Raw genomic sequence first — 20,110 nt, 5'->3', positions numbered from 1 at the left:
TGCGTTTCAAAGTACCGTCAAACGGGGCATCATGCAAAAGCAGGGTTAGATGCAACATTTGTATACTACAACACTCATTAAATTTTTATTTCAATATAAAGTTATCATTGAATGATAACAAATTGATGATTACATACTTTTTAACATCGTGAAAGAATTTTTGAAAGTTTTTGATTCTTTTCAAAAATTTAAATAATTGAGCAATAGATGTACAAATGTTTACATTTTTCGATGACGTAAAAAACATTACCCAGTATGACTGATTGGCTTAATGATATCACCTACAAACTTTATATTTCTTTCATTATCGTATACCATCACTGTTGGTGTAAAAAATATTTTTCGGACCATCACCAAATTTTTTTAAATAAATATTTTTATAATTCAGTTACCTGTCTGGGGCAAAATGCAAATCAAAACTAAACCTCATAAATCTCGATTCCATATGCAAGGATATGATTGTTTTGCATTACGCGTTTGTTAACATTAAAATTTCATCCATCCTAAGATTTATTTTCATGATTTAAGTTAATAGAATTTTTTGTAGTATTTTTTACCCCTAAAAGTATGCAGAAAATTTACGCTTGGCAGGAAAAATGTAAAATTTAATTCGAACAACCAAAAATTACTGCAATTGATGCTTTATGCGTTATGACATCCCAAATGTATCAAAAACTATTAATTTTAAAACGTTTTCATTTGATTTTTCATTAATAACAATGTTTGTTGCAACTTACCCCTTTTTGTTAGTAGGGTGGAAATCGCATGTTTTTGTAAATTTAAAAATAGCTGGTGAAACGAATAATTTTTCTAACAACGTCAATTTGGTGTCCCATATACCTTAAAACTTTTGATGTAGAAGTGGTATGATTATCTGTATACATTAGGATTTTAGAAGCCATTGAAGTTGAAAAATGTTGCATGTTGCCCCAGTTGACGGTATCCTTAAATTCTTATGTTTAACGGAACAATAAAAAAATAACCAGAAATGAAAACTGTGAAACATTCTCCGAAGAAGTCCAAATTCTTCGCGAACTTCGATAAAGTTGATTGATTGATTGAGCATTGATTTATATCTTTAGTTTAAGCATCTTATTTAGTAATATTTTACCGTTTTATCAAGCATGGTTTTTTTAGAAAAAAAATTTTCAGGTCGGCCATCCTAAAACTTCGAATTTTGGTCAAAATACTAGGTGTGAAAATTCGAAACTGTCAGATAGTCGACCTCAGATAGCTTCAAACAAATTTGAACAAGATTTTTTACAGTTTTGTTGAAATATTTTGAACTTCAATAATCGTGCGTACAGAACCTGTAAACAAAAGTGTTGATGATTTTTCTTTTTAATTCATCTTACAATGAAAATAGAAAAGATCAATACTGATCTGATAAAAATATGATATGAACAAAATAGAAGCATGAAATAAAGCCATATGGCATCCTTGACTATGTTTTATGCAAAAGAATTAGTGATGTCTAAAATTTCGCCAAAATTGAAGCTTTGATGTATGCTTAACATTAGTTTCTACCATTATTGGTTAAATTATTCGAGAATAATGCAAGTGGAAATGAAATATAGCTTAAAACATAAATATGCGCATTCAGCCCGCCCAGTTTCGGAGATTTTCTCAAAAACTGTAAGAAGTTTCAACAGCAAAATTGCTCTAACGTATATAAAACAGACGTCCACTCATGTGCATATAATTTTCAGACTCCTATGTATTGGAATATGGGAGAAATTTAGTATTTTCCTTATGGTTGATTCAACCATTTGTTGATCACCGGGGTAGCTTTTAAGAACATGAAATTTTTCCACATAATCATCAATAACTAAGTCTAAAGTGAAAATATCTAAAAACTTTTTTCTCCGTTTAAGTTGATTTTCAAATTAGAAATTTTTTATGAAAATTTCAAATTTAAATCAAAATGTTATTTAAAAATCTTGAAATATCTATTTTTTCAAAAGGCTCGCAAATAAACACCCTTCGTGATGAAATCAAAGCATTTTAAAGCAGCAGGTTGATTTATGTTATAGTTCAACTTTTTTCTTAGTAAATGTATAGCTTTGGTGTGGTTTTTGTTGTATTTCGAGGTAAATTTTTTATATTTAAAAAATAGGGACGTTTTCCGAGAGTAAGCCGGTCTAGGACAAAAGGCTAGAAACCCTATCAATTGGAAACATTTGAAAGAAAAAATGAAAGGGGAATAGTGCGAAGGCCTAGAGAATTGAATGAAGGCAAAAATTCATTTTTTTTTGTAGTTAAAATTTTATAAGTAGGGGAGAATGAGGATACTTGATCCCTAAGGATACTTGATTCCTTTGCTATATCTCCAAACAGGAATGTCTTACAAATGTAAATGTTCTAGAAAAATGTGCCAAACAGAACAAAACAACGATGGTGTTATCTCAACAAATTTGAAAAATTTAAATTGGAAAGTTATTGAACTTTGTTTGATAATTTTCACAAAATGTGATTTGAAGCTCTTTTTTATCACTTTAAAATGTTTCTCACTTGAAAAAATTATGATAAAAATATTTATTCTAATATGTCAATCGTTAAAGTATGATATGAACTTCATAATGCCATATTTTTAAAGCAATAGTAAACTCTCATTTTTTTCAGAAGATGTTTTCCATAATGTATGTTATGGGTATAATTGAACCCTAGAGTCAAAAAAGATGTATTTTTCATCTGAATGGATCGTGATCATTGGTTATTTTGAAATTACTTATATCTGACCGAAAACTAATATTTATCGAGTAATTATCTGTTAAAAAAGCCTAAAAATACTGAATTTATCTAAAAAAATTAGAATATTGCGCCTTAAAGTATGCAATGACTCTAGGGTAGAAGACAAACTTTTATAATCTCTTTGTCTGATACTTACAAACTGTGAAATTAGAACTAATATGGCATGAAATAGTCAACGGACCTTTTATCTTCGGATTCTATTAGATATTTGCCTAGAGTTAGGGCACCCTGAATAAGGGATCAAGTCTCTTCTAGTAAAGTCTCCTATAAAGGAAAAAATATCACAATTTTTTTAGTCTCACGCAAATACTAATGGTAAAAAAAATAGCCGCTTAATGTATGCTGCATCATTGTTCATCTTTCGATTTTAATTGTTCTTCGGCCTTAACACACGAACTGTTTTAGTTTATCAATTACTAGCATTTGTAAATATTATGAAGGTGTTTTGTATCCTTTATGATCAAGAAAACTATTTAAAACCTTCAAAATAGAGACTGACCTATGTTACCTCAAAGCATCAAGTTCTAAACAAAGACGAAATCGATTTCTAAATAAAATTTAAAGTAGTCTAATAAATTTTTGCAACCATGTTTTACGTTCATAGGAGTCCAGTACTGGTTTTAAAAATATGAAACATGCCACATTCGCCTTAACAGAAAAAATAATCGAGAAATATTGAAAAAAAAGTAATCAATCTTACCCCGTTTTACGGTATCCTTTTTCAAAGTTTTGATAGTCTTGTGTACTGTTTTAAAGTGAAATGAACAAATTTAAAAAAAATCATTGAAATTATTCAAATCACTGGAAGTGGCATGAATATCTCTAGAATACGAGTATTGAGTGAAAGGGCTCAACAAGCAGGAGAAATAAATTGTCGCTTAAAGCCGTCATTAATTCAAGATTATGGCCAGTAGATCGTGGCCTAGAGGATAGCATCCTTGTCTTCTAAGCCAACGTTCATGAGATCGAATCCCGGTCGTGACATAATCTGGCACACATAGTATGATGAAGGTTGGCGGTTTTAGCATTAGTGAAATGCTAGCCGTGTATACCTTGGAATTGTACGCCTCAATGATGCAGCACATGCATGTGGATGGATCTTTTCAAGGGAACTTAGATTGCACTTGGAGATCCTACCTAGTTATGTGTGTGCTCGTAGTGCTACCGGTAAACAACTGCAACTTCAACCAATAGTGCAGGGGTGTCAAGTAGCATAGCAAAGTAAAAATAATAACGCGGGGTTAACCACAATAGATCAACTTAATGGTCGCAGTGGACTCTCTCCCCAACAGGAAAAAAAAGATGGTTCCTTACGTATTTCTTTTCAATACTGTAAATTACTGAAAATCTTTTGAAATATCCAAAATATGGGTATTGGGTGAAAGGGTTAAACAAATAGACGTCGAATTTCACTGTCTGACGCCATCTTTAAAACCAAAATAGCGGCATTCGCTCAACTTGAAAATTTTGTAAATGACAGAAAATCTCATAAGTACTCGACGAGTACGAGTCGAATTTCGCTATCTGACGCCTCCTTGAAATTTTTTCTCTTTAAACTTTTATATATCTAACTGATAATTGCATGAAACCCCACAATTTGGGTATTGGGTGAAAGGGCTAAACAAAAAGAAGTCGAACTGACCATAATAAAGCTTAAATTGTTACTTAGGGAAGAAATAGTTGCACTAACATTGTCAAAATCGTAATATTGATGCTTTTTTTAAGAATACATTTTCCTAATTTAACTAAACTACTAAAAAATCCATAAAAGCAGATTGGTAAAAGCAAATAAGACCGATGAGCACAGGGATTAGCCAGTATAGCGGAAAAGTGATGAATTTTTTAACTTCAGTATTTGTATGATAAAAGTGCTCAGTAGGTTTTTTTTGAATTTTTTATTATCCTTTCAAATTGAGGAAAAAACGTTAGTTTTGTTAAATCTCAAATAATGACAAATAATAAGTAAATCACTTGAAAGTCAAATATTTTCGTTCTTGAATTAACGGATTAACGGATATGACTTTCTTAATTTTCTTGCGCGATCTTAGATGCTAATGAATAGCATGATTCAAAGTCACCGAAAAATTTGTTTAAGTTTTGACAATACAATATTTGAATCATTTGAAGCCAAAGGGGTATAAATGCAAAATCCTAAATTTTTTACTAAAGTAAAGCCAAATAATTCTCCATTGCTCAAGCTTAAAATGTGACAAAACCTCTAGAAAATCCGCTGGAAAAAAGAACTTTAATTGATAATTTCAATAACGATTCAACGTTCGCGTCGGGAAGAATGACAGCTTGCTGTTAAATTTCTTGAATAATAAAAAAAGATTTGACGTTTAACGCTGAAAAGACAACGGGTTTCCAAAAAAATTCTCCTCATTTTTGGATATTGCTGTTGTAAAGCTCCAAAAGACTTTCAAACACGAGAAATAAACAATTTATTTACGCCGGTTTAATAATGAAAAGATTATTCTTTGGAAACGGGTCAAACTATTTTATTAATGTATGTTAAGAAGTTGCAATTATTTGAACAAATTTAATGAATTCAAATTCAAAAAACCACTGACTCAGATATAGTGATACACCTGCCTGATCGAATTTGTTTGGTATGGTTTGAAAAAACGATAACATATTAAACTTTTAGGATTTCTTCGTTTAAAATTGATATGTCGTAGTTATAAACTATTTCTCTGATTAAATGATTGTTATCAATAAATTTCGGCAAAATATTAACTGGTGTTATTTTCAATGCGGCCCGCCTAGAAGTTTAAAAATTCAAATAAGTCCGTTGGTCTAAGAGGTTGTTCACCCTTGTGCTGAAGTATTACGTTGTGCGCCTAATTTTTCGAAAGGCATTTCTCTCAAATTGAAAAGCTCAATCATTCACATCCCTGACCATAGACAATGAAACAATGAACCTTAACGCGAGAGCTATTTAGTTTTCAATTTTGCATCGTTTATCGTTCATCCACTAACTGGCATCATTGACGTCGAGGCCTCAATAGCGGTGAAATTTGAATGATGAGTTGGAAAACAGCGACGTTGGGATGCGGTTTGTTTACAGTATATTATGCTAATGAGTGTGTGCTATTATCATGACTGTGATCTCGTTAGATACATCCTAGCAGATAAAATTGATTACTAGCCGGTTGATTTGCCTTCGTTTGATGTTGAAAGGGCGTAACTTTGAAAAACGACGTTCTATTCCATTGAAGACGAACCGATGCAGTTTTGTTGAAGAGAAATGTTTTCATTGGTATTGCTCGATCTTTTGGGAAAGATTGAGCTCAAGCTTGCTATCTACTACGGTCCACCTACGGCCCCTCCTGACCATTGGCGAGATGATAAATCTTGCATGATTAATCTTTTTGTCTTTTTTGTCATTTTTGTCATTTTAGTAATTTTTGTCATTTTTGTCATTTTTTGTCATTTTTGTCATTTTTGTCATTTTTGTCATTTTTGTCATTTTATGTCTGCGGATTTTATTCTTCAATATTTAAATTTTTAGTTTTCCAATCCTTCAAGAGATAATTTTGATCTCCAAAGGTAGTCGATAATTAACTTTAAATTCAGCTGTAGTATTTGCAAATCCCAAATTCAAAGTATTTCACTAGCTACTTGCTATCTTCCGCAATGGGTTATCATCGACTGACCCACTGGGGATGCCAGCAAGTTGGTTTGGAAATACTAGTATTTGAGGTTTTCATTGGAATCTATCGATTACCATTTGAAATCATAGTTTCATTCAAACAAAAGGTTCTTCTAACGAACCATCGTTATGAATACAATTAATCTTGAGCTGCAAACGTTACTATTAATAGAAAAAAAGGCAAGCTTCTCAAATCAATTCGTTGAATTCTCGCTAATCCTAATCTCACGAAGCCGCATAATCCAATAGAAATAAAAGTATACACGTGCCTCATATTTGATAGCTAATTTATTCTTAATTTTGACACGTTCAGAAGCCGTATCGAATTTCCTGATGTCGTTCGTTTATCGCTCTCTTTTTTCGCGACGTGACTGAAAGCTGTGCACGTTGAAAGAGTAGGTAATATCATTTTAATGGCTATAGTTCATCTGCTAATTTGTTTGATTCAGAAAAGATTGGGGAAAACACAAAACACGCCAGTTCGTGCCGCAGGGAATTCCTGCCATAAAGCTTTGCTGGGTTGTAGAAATGTGCATCACCGAATTAGCGATACAATATAGATGATTTATAATTATTGAGATGTCCGCGTGTTCGAGCCCAAGAGTAAACATCGAACACAGTTGTACCGGATAAGTTTTTCAATAACGATCCGCCAACTGCAACGTTGATAAAGTCGCGAATGCCATAAAGATGGTAAAACGACTATAATCGAAAAAAAAAAAAAAAATTATTGAAAATGGACTTCCGTTCTGGAGTAATAAATAATGAAGGGTTGACCTGTAATTAAAATGTGTCATATTTCCTTTTTCTTCGTTTCTAGATTTTATTCCATCGTTTCATCAAATTTGTTACGCCCGAACTCGGAATATCATGTTTCCGTCAATAACCAGAACATCAAAGATCAGGTGCGCTTCCGTCTCACGTTGAACAATTCCGACAGTGGACAAGTGATCGGAAGTGAGGATCTTACTCTGGGACCGGGAGAATCTCGTCTCGTTCCGTTTGCGGTGAGTAAATTCATGCTGACAACCACTAAATAAAAAAAACCCAACCCAAACCACATCTCTGCAGCTCACCAAGCTCATGTGTATTCGTTTGTTTATTTTTATTGCTCTCAGATTGGTGATATCTCGGAGGCACAGTACAATCTGGTGGCCGAAGGGTTATCAGGGTTCATTTTTAAGAATGAAACCAGCCTCACGTTCCAGCCGAAGAGCTTCTCAGTGCTGGTGCAAACGGACAAGGCAATCTACAAGCCGAGCGATACGGTACGATTCCGTGTTTTGGTGCTGGATCCTAACACTAAGCCACTGCAAAAGGTTGACACGATCAAGGTACACATCACCGATGGCAAGAACAACCGACTTAAGCAGTGGACCGATGCCAAGCTAACGAAGGGAGTTTTCGAGGGTGAGCTTCCGCTGTCCGATGCACCGGTTCTCGGTCGCTGGCAAATCTTCGTGGAAGTTCTGGGAACGGTAAGTTGATATAAATTTGAGTTTAATTTTAATAATTCAAATTATTGGACAGTGTTTGCGAAAGTATGGCTCCACCCTTGGCCTAGACAATAGCGGTAATGTCTTCTAAGCTAACGGTCAAGAGACCGATTTCCGGTCACCGCATACGTAGTACACATTTTATGGTCTGGTGGTTTTAACATTTGTAAGATGCTAGCCATCTATCCTCGAAAGATGTACGCTTAGTTAAAAGGAACCACTTCGAGGAATTGTCAAGTTTCATTGAGATCCTATGTATATGTGTTTGTTTTCTTTCTTTAACTTATTAATGTTTATCATTTCTTATTAAAGGGTGATACGGTCAAAATTTGGTCAAGGGAAATCGCGTGTAAATCGGTGAAATCGTTTATTTAAAAAATCAAATTAAATTTCTTTTTCAAGTTTATTTAGTATAACATTCAGGAAAAATATTCAGTTAAGCTTCCGCTTTTCCAAATCCGAATTGCCGAGCCTTACGCTTAACCCCTGCCATCAGATTTTGTACAGCCACCTTGTCCACCTTCTTCGCCGCAGAAAGCCAGTTTGCCTTGAACTGCTGCTGGTCCTTAGCAGTTTTTGGTCTTCTTTAGATCCGTTTGACGATAGCCTAGTATTTCTCAATTGGGCGGAGCTCTGGCGTGTTGGGAGGGTTCTTGTCTTTGGGAACCACCTGCATGTTGTTGGCGGCGTACCACTCCATGGTCTTTTTACCGTAATGGCAAGATGCCAAATCCGGCCAAAACAGAACGGAACAACCGTGTTTCTTCAAGAAAGGCACCAGACATTTATTCAAACACTCTTTCACGTAAATTTCTTGGTTGACAGTGACCCGGAAGCTATGAAAATGCTGCTTTTCAAGCCACAGGTACAGATGGCTTGCCAAACCAGATAAATCTTCGCGAACTTAGACAGTTTCATGTGCTTGAAAATATCTGCTACCTTTCCCCTTCCTTTTGCCGCATAAAACTCCTGTCCCGGAAGCTGCTTGTAGTCGGCTTTGACGTAGGTTTTGTCGTCCATTACCCTGCAGTCAAACTTCGTCAGCATCGTCGTGTACAGCTTCCGGGATCACGCTTTGGCCGTCGTATTTTGTTTATCATCGCGATTTGGAGTCACTACCTTCTTGTAAGTCGATAGTCCGGCTCGTTTTTTTTTGGCTCGATGCACGGTTGTAGACGATACACCCAGCTTATTTGCGGTATCTCGGAGAGAGGGGTTAGCGTTTAGCTTGAAACAACGGGCAACTCTCTTTGTCGTCTCAGCGACTTCCGGTTTTCGATTTTCCCCCGATCCAGACTTCCTAGCTGTCGACAAACGTTCCCCAAACACTTTAATTCGCTACGTCATCGCTACGTTAAATCTACGTCATCGCTTCATCGTCATGTATCCAGCTATACACGAACTATGTAGACTCATCCGAATAACATAGTAACATAACAACGTTACATTCCTTTAAAAGAGCAATCACTTGCTTGCTAGGAATGCTATATCATGAATTCACTACCGATGCCTACAAATAAATCTATATATATAAAAATGAATTTCTGTCTGTCTGTCTGTCTGTCTGTCTGTCTGTCTGTCTGTCTGTCTGTCTGTCTGTCTGTCTGTCTGTCTGTCTGTTCCCTATAGACTCGGAAACTACTGAATCGATTTGCGTGAAACTTGGCATGTGAGGGTATTGGAGACAGGGAAAGGTTCCTATTGTGGTTTGAGACCCCTCCCTCTCTCATAAAGGGGGGGAGGGGCCTCCCAAACAATAGACAAATTTTTGCATAACTCGAGAACCAATAAAGCGAATGGTATTATATTTGGCATGGGATGGTATTTGGGAACGAAGAATATTTGTTTGAATATAAGATACCCCTCCCTCCTCTCAGTTGTGTGATAGGAAGGGGGGAGGTACCCCCTACCTTACAATTTTTCATATAACTCGAGAACTAATCAATATATTGGATCCAAATTTGGCATGGGAAAGTATTTGGATACGAAAAATATTTCAATGTTTATTTGAGACCCCTCCCACTTTTATATTTTTTTACATAATTCAAAAACTAATAAAGCAAATGGAACCAAATTTAGCATAGGAGGTTATTTGGATACGAAAAATATTTCTATGGTCAATTGAGACCCCTCCCTCTTTCTAGTAGAGAGATATAAAGGGGGGAGGGGACCTCTTTTAAATTTTTTTTATAACTCAAAAACAAATTAAGCAAATGAAACCAAACTTGGCATGGGCGGGTGTTTGGGAACGTGACATGTATTAATGATTGTTTTAGACCCCTTTCTACTTCTAGCGGGGAGAAAGGAAAGAGGGAGGAAGTTTCTTACAATTTTTACTGTATAACTCAAGAACTACAACAGCAAATGGAACCAAATTTTTCACGGAACAATATTTGGGTACGAGAAATGCTTCTATGAATATTTGGTATCCCTCTCTTCTTCAAAGAGGAGAATGAAAAGAAGGAGGAGAGGTCTCCCTTACAATTTTTAGTATAACTGGAGAGCTGATCGAAATTGAACCATATTAGGCATGTGAGGGTATTTGGATACAAGAAATGTTTCTATTATAAATTAAGGCCCCACCTTTTCAGCGGAAAGATATAAAGGGTGAAACGGGGGCTTTCATACAATTTATTTTTGCATAACTCGAGAATTAATCGAGCAAATGAAACCAAATTTGGCATCAAAATGTGTTTGAGTACGAAAAATACTTTTATGAATATCAAGTTCTCATGGGGAGAACAGAAGAGGGGATGGTACTCCCTTTCAAGTTTATGCATAACTCAAGAATTTACTACGCAAATAAAACCAGATTCGGCATGAGATGGTATTTCAACACGAGAAATTTTTCTATGTGAAACAATTCCTTTCTTGCAGTAGAATAATAGAATTGGGAAAATGGGAAGGGAAGAGAAAAGCTTACATTTAACTTTTTTTTACAAAATCCTAGAAATGGACAAAACTTAACATGGAAAATCAATTGGGTATGATTCTATGATTATTTGACACACCATTCTCCTTTCAGTGAGTAGGTACATGGGAGAAGCGGGGTAAGGCCAATACAATTTTGTTAGCATAAGTTCTCAATTTATGCTATCGAAGCCAACAAATGTAAACAAATATGGCATGGAAAGGTACTTGGTTACGAGATATGTTTCTACGATTGCTATAGACCCTTACGCTTTATAGTGTAGAGAGGGGAAGAAAGGAGGGGGCTCCATATAATTGTTTTTGTAAAGATTAAAAACTTATCAACCAATGGGACTATATCTGATATATGAGGATTTTTGGGAACGAAAAAATGGGTATGATTATTAAAGATCACGATCTCCATTCAGTAAGGAGTGAAGGGAAGGACAGGGGGGGGGGGGCTCTCTTATCAGTTTTTTAGCATAAATCCAGAACATATCAAGCAAAAACAACCATATTTTATAAATTAGATTGTTTGGGAACGATTAATTTGGGACCCTGCTTTTTTAAGGCGAAGCTTAAGGAAACAGATAAAAATTATCAGATCTTTAACACAAATTAATAGATCAAGATTCAGAATATAAGTTTAAGTTATCTTTGTGTTACAAATCGAAACTCCAGCTGCAGCTCTCATTTTATAGCGGTTGCTTATGAATTACGTTACAATTTGATTTAGATAAAATAATCCCAACAAAACAACAAAAATTTAAATAATTCCTAAAAATATCATTTGATTTTGGAAGGTGTAGCAAAGCACACCGGGTCAGCTAGTCTAAATATAAATCTTAAAAAAATTACGTTTGTAACGGTTGATTTGGCAACTTTTAGCGGTTTTGCCAGCTTTGCGTGCGAAAAAATTTTGATACGCCGCTCTTCTTCCTTGGACGGCATTTTGACACACACACACACACACACTCACACACACACACTCACACACAGACACACACACACACACACACACACACACACACACACACACACACACACACACACACACACACACACACACACACACACACACACACACACACACACACACACACACACACACACACACACACACACACACACACACACACACACACACACACACACACACACACACACACACACACACACACACACACACACACACACACACACACACACACACACACACACACACACACACACACACACACACACACACACACACACACACACACACACACACACACACACACACACACACACACACACACACACACACACCTTCAAAATGAGGGGTGTTCAGGTTTTTTAAATGAAAAATTGAAAGAAATACGTCAAGCTGATATTGACCAAATTCTGACCGTATCACCCGTAAGCTAACGATAATGAGATCGATTCCCGGTCACCGCATACAATGTACACTTTCTGTGGGTTGGTGGTTTTAATATTTGTAAGATGCTAGCCATCATATCTTCGAAAGATGTACGCTTAATGTTAAGTTAAAATGAATCTCTTTGAGGAAACGTCAAGTTTCATTGAGAACCTTTATGTGTTTGTGTTAATTTTTTATTAACTTATTAACGGTAATCTTTTCTTATTATTCTTATACTTTTTTGCCTTTTCAAGGTCTGATTGGAAAGTTTTATACACATCCCGATCAGAAGAAAAAATCATAATCATGTACCTATGTATTCTCTATCCCATTAGACAGAGTCGGTTTTGAGTTATTTTTTAATTTCTCAAACCCTGGGGTCTAAAAAGTTTCGTTTTGGTTCAAAACTTATCACTTATTTTTGCAGAATTTTTAAGTAACTTTTACATGAGTTAATTGGAACTTTTATGTTTGTATGGGAAAATTAAATATACAGACCCCGTTCGTTTTTGGCAACATTCGATTTTGGCTACATTCTATTTTGGCAACATCCGATTTTGGCACATGAACGGTTTTTAGAACCAACATTACCTTTTGGTTTATATCATAATATGACCAATTTACTCTAGACAAACGCCATTAAAACATTTTTATGTTCTAAAATGGTGATAAAATGCAACAATAAAAACATTTTTTTTTAATTTTATAAAGTACTCAAAAATGACAAAAAGATGAAAAATTCAAAAAGTTGAAAAACAAATTCAAACAAAAAAATGAAAATGACATAAACAACAAAAAAATGACGAAGAGTGACAGAAACAGCTAATATGACAAATGAAAACAAACATAAACAAGAAAAGTGTTGAATGCATCAAAAACATGATGAAAAAAAAATGACTACAAATGGTTAGAAATTGACTAAAAATAACGTGTTTGATCATTATGATAGTTATTTTGTAAAAATAACTGAAAAAAAGTTGAGAAAAAAAAACCGGTCGATTTTGGCAACACAAAATGCACGGGCGTGTTGCCAAAATCGAACTGGGTCTGTACTACAAAATCATCATATTTTTTGTTTCTTCTGTGGTCCATCACCAGACTCGGTTTCACAGAAGAAACAAAAATTATGTTGATTTGTCAATTTCTATACTTTTAAACTTTTTTACCAATTTGTATATTTTTTATTTCAAATTTGTTTCAATATTATCTATTTTGCCGTTTTTGCCAATATTGTCAGTTTCATGTAAATTTTTGATAATGTGGCTGTTTTTGTTGATTTGGTCAATTTTGTTTGGCAATTTGGCAAATTTTGCCATTTGTGTCAACTTTTTCAATTTTGTCAATTTTATCAATTTTATCCATTTTGTTATTTTTTCATTTTTTTCAATTTTTTCAATTTTTTCAATTTTTTCAATTTTTTTCATTTTTTTCAATTTTTTCAATTTTTTTTAAATTTTTTTCAATTTTTTAAATTTATTCAATTTATTCAATTTTTTCAATTTTTTCAATTTTTTCAAGTTTTTCAATTTTTTTCAATTTTTTCATTTTTTTCATCTTGTTTAATTTCATCAATTTTTTTCAATTTTTTCAATTATTTCATTTTTGTCAATTTCGTCAATTTTGTCAGTTTTGTTAATTAAGTCAATTTGGTCAATTTTGTCAATTTTGTCAATTTTGTCAATTTTGTCAATTTTGTCAATTTTGTCAATTTTGTCAATTTTGTCAATTTTGTCAATTTTGTCAATTTTGTCAATTTTGTCAATTTTGTCAATTTTGTCAATTTTGTCAATTTTGTCAATTTTGTCAATTTTGTCAATTTTGTCAATTTTGTCAATTTTGTCAATTTTGTCAATTTTGTCAATTTTGTCAATTTTGTCAATTTTGTCAATTTTGTCAATTTTGTCAATTTTGTCAATTTTGTCAATTTTGTCAATTTTGTCAATTTTGTCAATTTTGTCAATTTTGTCAATTTTGTCAATTTTGTCAATTTTGTCAATTTTGTCAATTTTGTCAATTTTGTCAATTTTGTCAATTTTGTCAATTTTGTCAATTTTGTCAATTTTGTCAATTTTGTCAATTTTGTCAATTTTGTCAATTTTGTCAATTTTGTCAATTTTGTCAATTTTGTCAATTTTGTCAATTTTGTAAATTTTGTCAATTTTGTCAATTTTGTCAATTTTGTCAATTTTGTCAATTTTGTCAATTTTGTCAATTTTGTCAATTTTGTCAATTTTGTCAATTTTGTCAATTTTGTAAATTTTGTCAATTTTGTCAATTTTGTCAATTTTGTCAATTTTGTCAATTTTGTCAATTTTGTCAATTTTGTCAATTTTGTCAATTTTGTCAATTTTGTCAATTTTGTCAATTTTGTCAATTTTGTCAATTTTGTCAATTTTGTCAATTTTGTAAATTTTGTCAATTTTGTCAATTTTGTCAATTTTGTCAATTTTGTCAATTTTGTCAATTTTGTCAATTTTGTCAATTTTGTCAATTTTGTCAATTTTGTCAATTTTGTCAATTTTGTCAATTTTGTCAATTTTGTCAATTTTGTCAATTTTGTCAATTTTGTCAATTTTGTCAATTTTGTCAATTTTGTCAATTTTGTCAATTTTGTCAATTTTGTCAATTTTGTAAATTTTTTTAAATTTTGTAAATTTTGTAAATTTTGACAATTTTGTCAATTTTGTCAATTTTGTCAATTTTGTCAATTTTGTAAATTTTGTCAATTTTGTCAATTTTGTCAATTTTGTCAATTTTGTCAATTTTGTCAATTTTGTCAATTTTGTCAATTTTGTCAATTTTGTCAATTTTGTCAATTTTGTCAATTTTGTCAATTTTGTCAATTTTGTCAATTTTGTCAATTTTGTCAATTTTGACAATTTTGTCAATTTTGTCAATTTTGTCAATTTTGTCAATTTTGTCAATTTTGTCAATTTTGTCAATTTTGTCAATTTTGTCAATTTTGTCAATTTTGTCAATTTTGACAATTTTGTCAATTTTGTCAATTTTGTCAATTTTGTCAATTTTGTCAATTTTGTCAATTTTGACAATTTTGTCAATTTTGTCAATTTTGTCAATTTTGTCAATTTTGTCAATTTTGTCAATTTTGTCAATTTTGTCAATTTTGTCAATTTTGTCAATTTTGTCAATTTTGTCAATTTTGTCAATTTTGTCAATTTTGTCAATTTTGTCAATTTTGTCAGTTTTGTCAATTTTGTCAATTTTGTCAATTTTGTCAATTTTGTCAATTTTGTCAATTTTGTCAATTTTGTTAATTTTGTCAATTTTGTCAATTTTGTCAATTTTGTCAATTTTGTCAATCTTGTCAATTTTGTCAATTTTGTCAATTTTGTCAATTTTGTCAATTTTGTCAATTTTGTCAATTTTGTCAATTTTGTCAATTTTGTCAATTTTGTCAATTTTGTCAATTTTGTCAATTTTGCCAATTTTGTCAATTTTGTCAATTTTGTCAATTTTGTCAATTTTGCCAATTTTGTCAATTTTGTCAATTTTGTCAATTTTGTAAATTTTGTCAATTTTGTCAATTTTGTCAATTTTGTCAATTTTGTCAATTTTGTCAATTTTGTCAATTTTGTCAATTTTGTCAATTTTGTCAATTTTGTCAATTTTGTCAATTTTGTCAATTTTGTCAATTTTGTCAATTTTGTCAATTTTGTCAATTTTGTCAATTTTGTCAATTTTGTCAATTTTGTCAATTTTGTCAATTTTGTCAATTTTGTCAATTTTGTCAATTTTGTCAATTTTGTCAATTTTGTCAATTTTGTCAATTTTGTCAATTTTGTCAATTTTGTCAATTTTGTCAATTTTGTCAATTTTGGCAATTTTGGCAATTTTGGCAATTTTGTCAATTTTGTCAATTTTGTCAATTTTGTCAATTTTGTCAATTTTGTCAATTTTGTCAATTTTGTCAATTTTGTCAATTTTGTCAATTTTGTCAATTTTGTCAATTTTGTCAATTTTGTCAATTTTGTCAATTTTGTCAATTTTGTCAATTTTGTCAATTTTGTCAATTTTGTCAATTTTGTCAATTTTGTCAATTTTGTCAATTTTGTCAATTTTGTCAATTTTGTCAATTTTGTCAATTTTGTCAATTTTGTCAATTTTGTCAATTTTGTCAATTTTGTCAATTTTGTCAATTTTGTCAATTTTGTCAATTTTGTCAATTTTGTCAATTTTGTCAATTTTGTCAATTTTGTCAATTTTGTCAATTTTGTCAATTTTGTCAATTTTGACATTTCTTTCAATTATGTCAAATTCGCCATTTTGTCATGTATCGCATTTTGATCAATTTATCAATTTGACCAATTTTGTCAGTTTGGTTTTTTCTTTTTCAATACATAGCAGCAGAGCATGCAAAATTCACCGTCATCAGTCATAAAACTGTGACTGTGAAAAAGTTAAAGCAGTCGCATTCATAACAGACGCCTTCGAATGAGTAACCAAGTAAACAATCTCGCCTCAACCTTCAGTCAAATGAAGCGTCGGAATAATCATAGTCGCCTTCAGCCCGTCGTCGTCTTTTTGACTGTGACGGAATAGTGTTTATTGAGATAAATAAAACATCTTAAGACGACGCCGAAAAACACAAGTTTCGTTATGATCGTGGCTGAAAAAAAATCTGAAAACATCGATCATCGTTTCCGTTTTTGGAGATCAGTCCAGGATAGTTCGGGACCGGGACATTTTCGAACGTAACATCAACTGTCACGACCGATGAGAATTCGCTAGGGACTAGAAGAACAATACCGACTATGCGCAAAAAAATTGCTTTTCTTAATTATCTATATAAAAATTCCTTTACAATATTGTAATTCCGCAATTGATAGTATTTTTTGAATCCGAATTTTATTTGTTTTTGACACTGGCAAATCGCCCAACAAGCAATCCAAATACACAAAAATTTTCGAATCATACATAAAATGCTTTGAACCGACGCCGTCAACTTGCTTAACGACCGTCGTTTGAAAAATAACATCCGTAACGTACCACTTCCATCTGTACCGTTGAGCCGTCAACACGTACGCCGGAGCATCGTATCGTTGCTGTGTACCTGCAGGAACATTTTACATTATTTATTTTTTCCTTACCTGTATTTCAATCAGCACTTTTCAGTGCTAAAATTATTTTCATTTTCTTTTATTCATATTTTCTCTTTTCTTTCCAGCATGGGGAAGTCTCCGGCCGGCTCAAGGGCCGGAAGAAAACGGATTGCTGAACCTAATCTAGGGCCATCTGCCAAAAAAGTTGAAATTTCCTATTCATTCGATGTCCTTCATAACATCGGTAATGAGGAAATATTCATATTTAATTCTGATAAGAGTACTAAGAAACCTTCTTCTTCTTCTTATACTCTTAAAAACGAAAAGATTCCACCAATAACGGTCACGATTCCTGACTTCAATGCCTTTCGAAAAGAAATCGTCACTTCCGTCAAGGATGTGAAGATTTCTTTTCAGATCGGTCGAAGGGGAACTGCTCGTATATTGGCGGAATCTTTTAATGATTTTCAAAAAATTTTAAATTATTTGAATAATAAAAAACACCAATTTTTTACGTACGACACTAGAGGTGATCGTCCTTTTAAAGTTGTACTTCGTGGTCTCACCGGCGATCAGACACCGGATGAGATCACAAATGAATTAAATTCTTTGTTAGGTTTTTCTCCAATTCAAGTAATTCAAATGAGGAAAAGAACCAACACGAATAATACCAGTAGTGTTGGTTTTGCTCCTGAACTTTATTTGATCCATTTTAAAAAGGATCAGGTTAATAATTTGAAAATTTTGGAAAAGGCTCGTCTTATGTTTCATTGTCGAGTAAAATTTGAACCTTTTCGTAAATCCCATACCAATTTTTTACAAAATATTACGCAATGTCGTCGTTGTCAAGCTTTTTGTCATGGCACTAAAAATTGTAGAATGAATGCCAGATGCATGTTTTGCGGCTCATTCGATCATGAAAAATCTAAATGCCTTTTTGGTGGTGATAAGCCAAAAACAGAATTTTTTAAGTGTGCGAATTGCGCAGGTAATCATTCCTCGAATTCTCTAGATTGTCCCGTTAGGGCAAAAATTGTTGCTTCTAGGAAAAACCCCAAAGTTTCCAGAAAAGTTTCTTCTCCTCCTTCCTCTTTTTCGTCTACACACGTCAGACCGGCAAACAACCTGCCTGTTCGCAGTCAGCCTCGGCCTACATTGGAATCACGGCTGGGTAATACCCGAAGTGATTTTAATGTTACCTGGGCTGATTCTGCGCCACAGACTCGTTGTTTATCGTTCTCAGAGGTGGTTGAAAATGGGTTGCCTTCTCCAGGCATAAATAATAAAAATGGGAAAAAACCAAGTCTCAACGTTCATGCGAAGGCTTGGGAAAATCCCCGAAATTCAAATACTTTTTCTTCTCCTTCCTCTTCTGATTCTAACAATTTTGTTGATTTGGGTGAGATTACTGAGGAAAAATTAAAATTTTTGCATCAAAATTTAATGGAAATGATGCAACTTATGTTGAAAGCAAATTCAATGTTTGAAGCTTTCCAAACTTCTTTTAATTATGCTAACAAAATTATTATGACTTTACGATTCCCTCATGGATCCAAATAGATGTTTAAATATTATGAATTGGAACGCTAGATCTTTGCTGGCTAACCATGACGAGTTCTTTTTATTTTTGAAAACTCAAAACATACATATTGCTGCCATCACTGAAACTTTTTTAAAGCCAGACAATAACTTGAAAAGCAATGCTTTCTTTAAAATTTTGCGAAATGATCGACTTGATCGACAAGGTGGGGGTGTTGCTATTGTCATCAATAGTCGTCTCAAATTTAGACTTCTTCCTTCTTTCAATACAAAAGTCTTAGAAACAATTGGAATTGAATTAGAAACTTCTATGGGGAAAATTATAATTGTTGCCGCATATTTGCCTTTTCAATGTAGCGGTGAACAGAAAAATTTTTTGAAGGGAGATTTACAAAAACTCACCAGAAATAAATCTAAATTTTTTATTATTGGTGACTTTAATGCAAAACACCGATCTTGGAATAATATTTCATCAAATTCAAATGGGAATATTTTGTTTAATGACTGCTCTGCAGGTTATTATACTGTTGAATATCCTAATGGGCATACTTGTTTTTCTTCAATTAGAAATCCCTCCACAATTGATTTGGTTCTAACGGATTTAGGCGAGCATTGTAGTCAATTAGTTACTCATGCGGACCTCGATTCAGACCACCTTCCAGTAACATTTTCTTTATCCCAAAGTCCCATTGAAAACCCTTTAAAATCAACTTTTAATTTTCAAAAGGCTAACTGGGAGCGATATATGAATTTTATTGTACGTAATTTATATGTAAACGTTCCATTGAATTCAATAGAAGATATTGATTTGGCTGTAGAAAATTTGACAACTTCAATAGTCAATGCTAGAGCCGCTTCAATACCTAAAGTTAAACATAAATTTAATCAACCTTTGATTGATGATGATCTTCAGTTTTTGATACGACTGAAAAACATTCGTCGACGCCAATATCAACGTACTAGGGATCCTTATTTGAAATTAATTTATTGCGACCTTCAAAAAGAGATCAAACGTCGTTTAAATTTCATTCGTAATGAAAATTTTGCTAAAGCAGTAGAGGAAATAAAACCCTACTCAAAGCCATTTTGGAAATTAACTAAAATTCTAAAAAAGCCCCAGAAGCCAATTCCTACTTTGAAAGATGGGTATAAACTTCTTTTAACTAATTCAGAAAAAGCTCAAAAATTAGCCCAACAATTTGAGTCTGCTCATGATTTTAATTTAAACGTTGTAAGTCCAATTGATGCTCAAATTTCCCTAGAATTTGATGATATTCTTTCTAAGCAAATTGTGTTTGAA

At 32.9% G+C, this 20,110-nt stretch overlaps 1 protein-coding gene across 28 annotated transcripts in view; it reads left to right on the top strand.

Annotated features, from left to right (window-relative positions):
• Positions 1–20,110, top strand: part of LOC129748741 (thioester-containing protein 1 allele R1-like) — a 160,300-nt gene that overhangs the window by 69,063 nt on the left and 71,127 nt on the right. For 27 of the 28 annotated variants that reach the window (XM_055743443.1, XM_055743445.1, XM_055743471.1 and 24 more), the window contains exons 2-3: positions 7,224–7,410; positions 7,522–7,881. The exons of the other annotated variant lie outside the window; for it this stretch is intronic. In XM_055743443.1, the coding sequence (XP_055599418.1) occupies positions 7,224–7,410; positions 7,522–7,881 (547 nt within the window). The remainder of the gene's footprint in view (positions 1–7,223; positions 7,411–7,521; positions 7,882–20,110) is intronic. 28 annotated transcript variants of the gene reach the window in all.

Source organism: Uranotaenia lowii, chromosome 2 (genome assembly GCF_029784155.1).
Source record: "Uranotaenia lowii strain MFRU-FL chromosome 2, ASM2978415v1, whole genome shotgun sequence".
Taxonomy (NCBI): domain Eukaryota; kingdom Metazoa; phylum Arthropoda; class Insecta; order Diptera; family Culicidae; genus Uranotaenia; species Uranotaenia lowii.
This window is presented reverse-complemented; position numbering and strand designations above follow the sequence as displayed.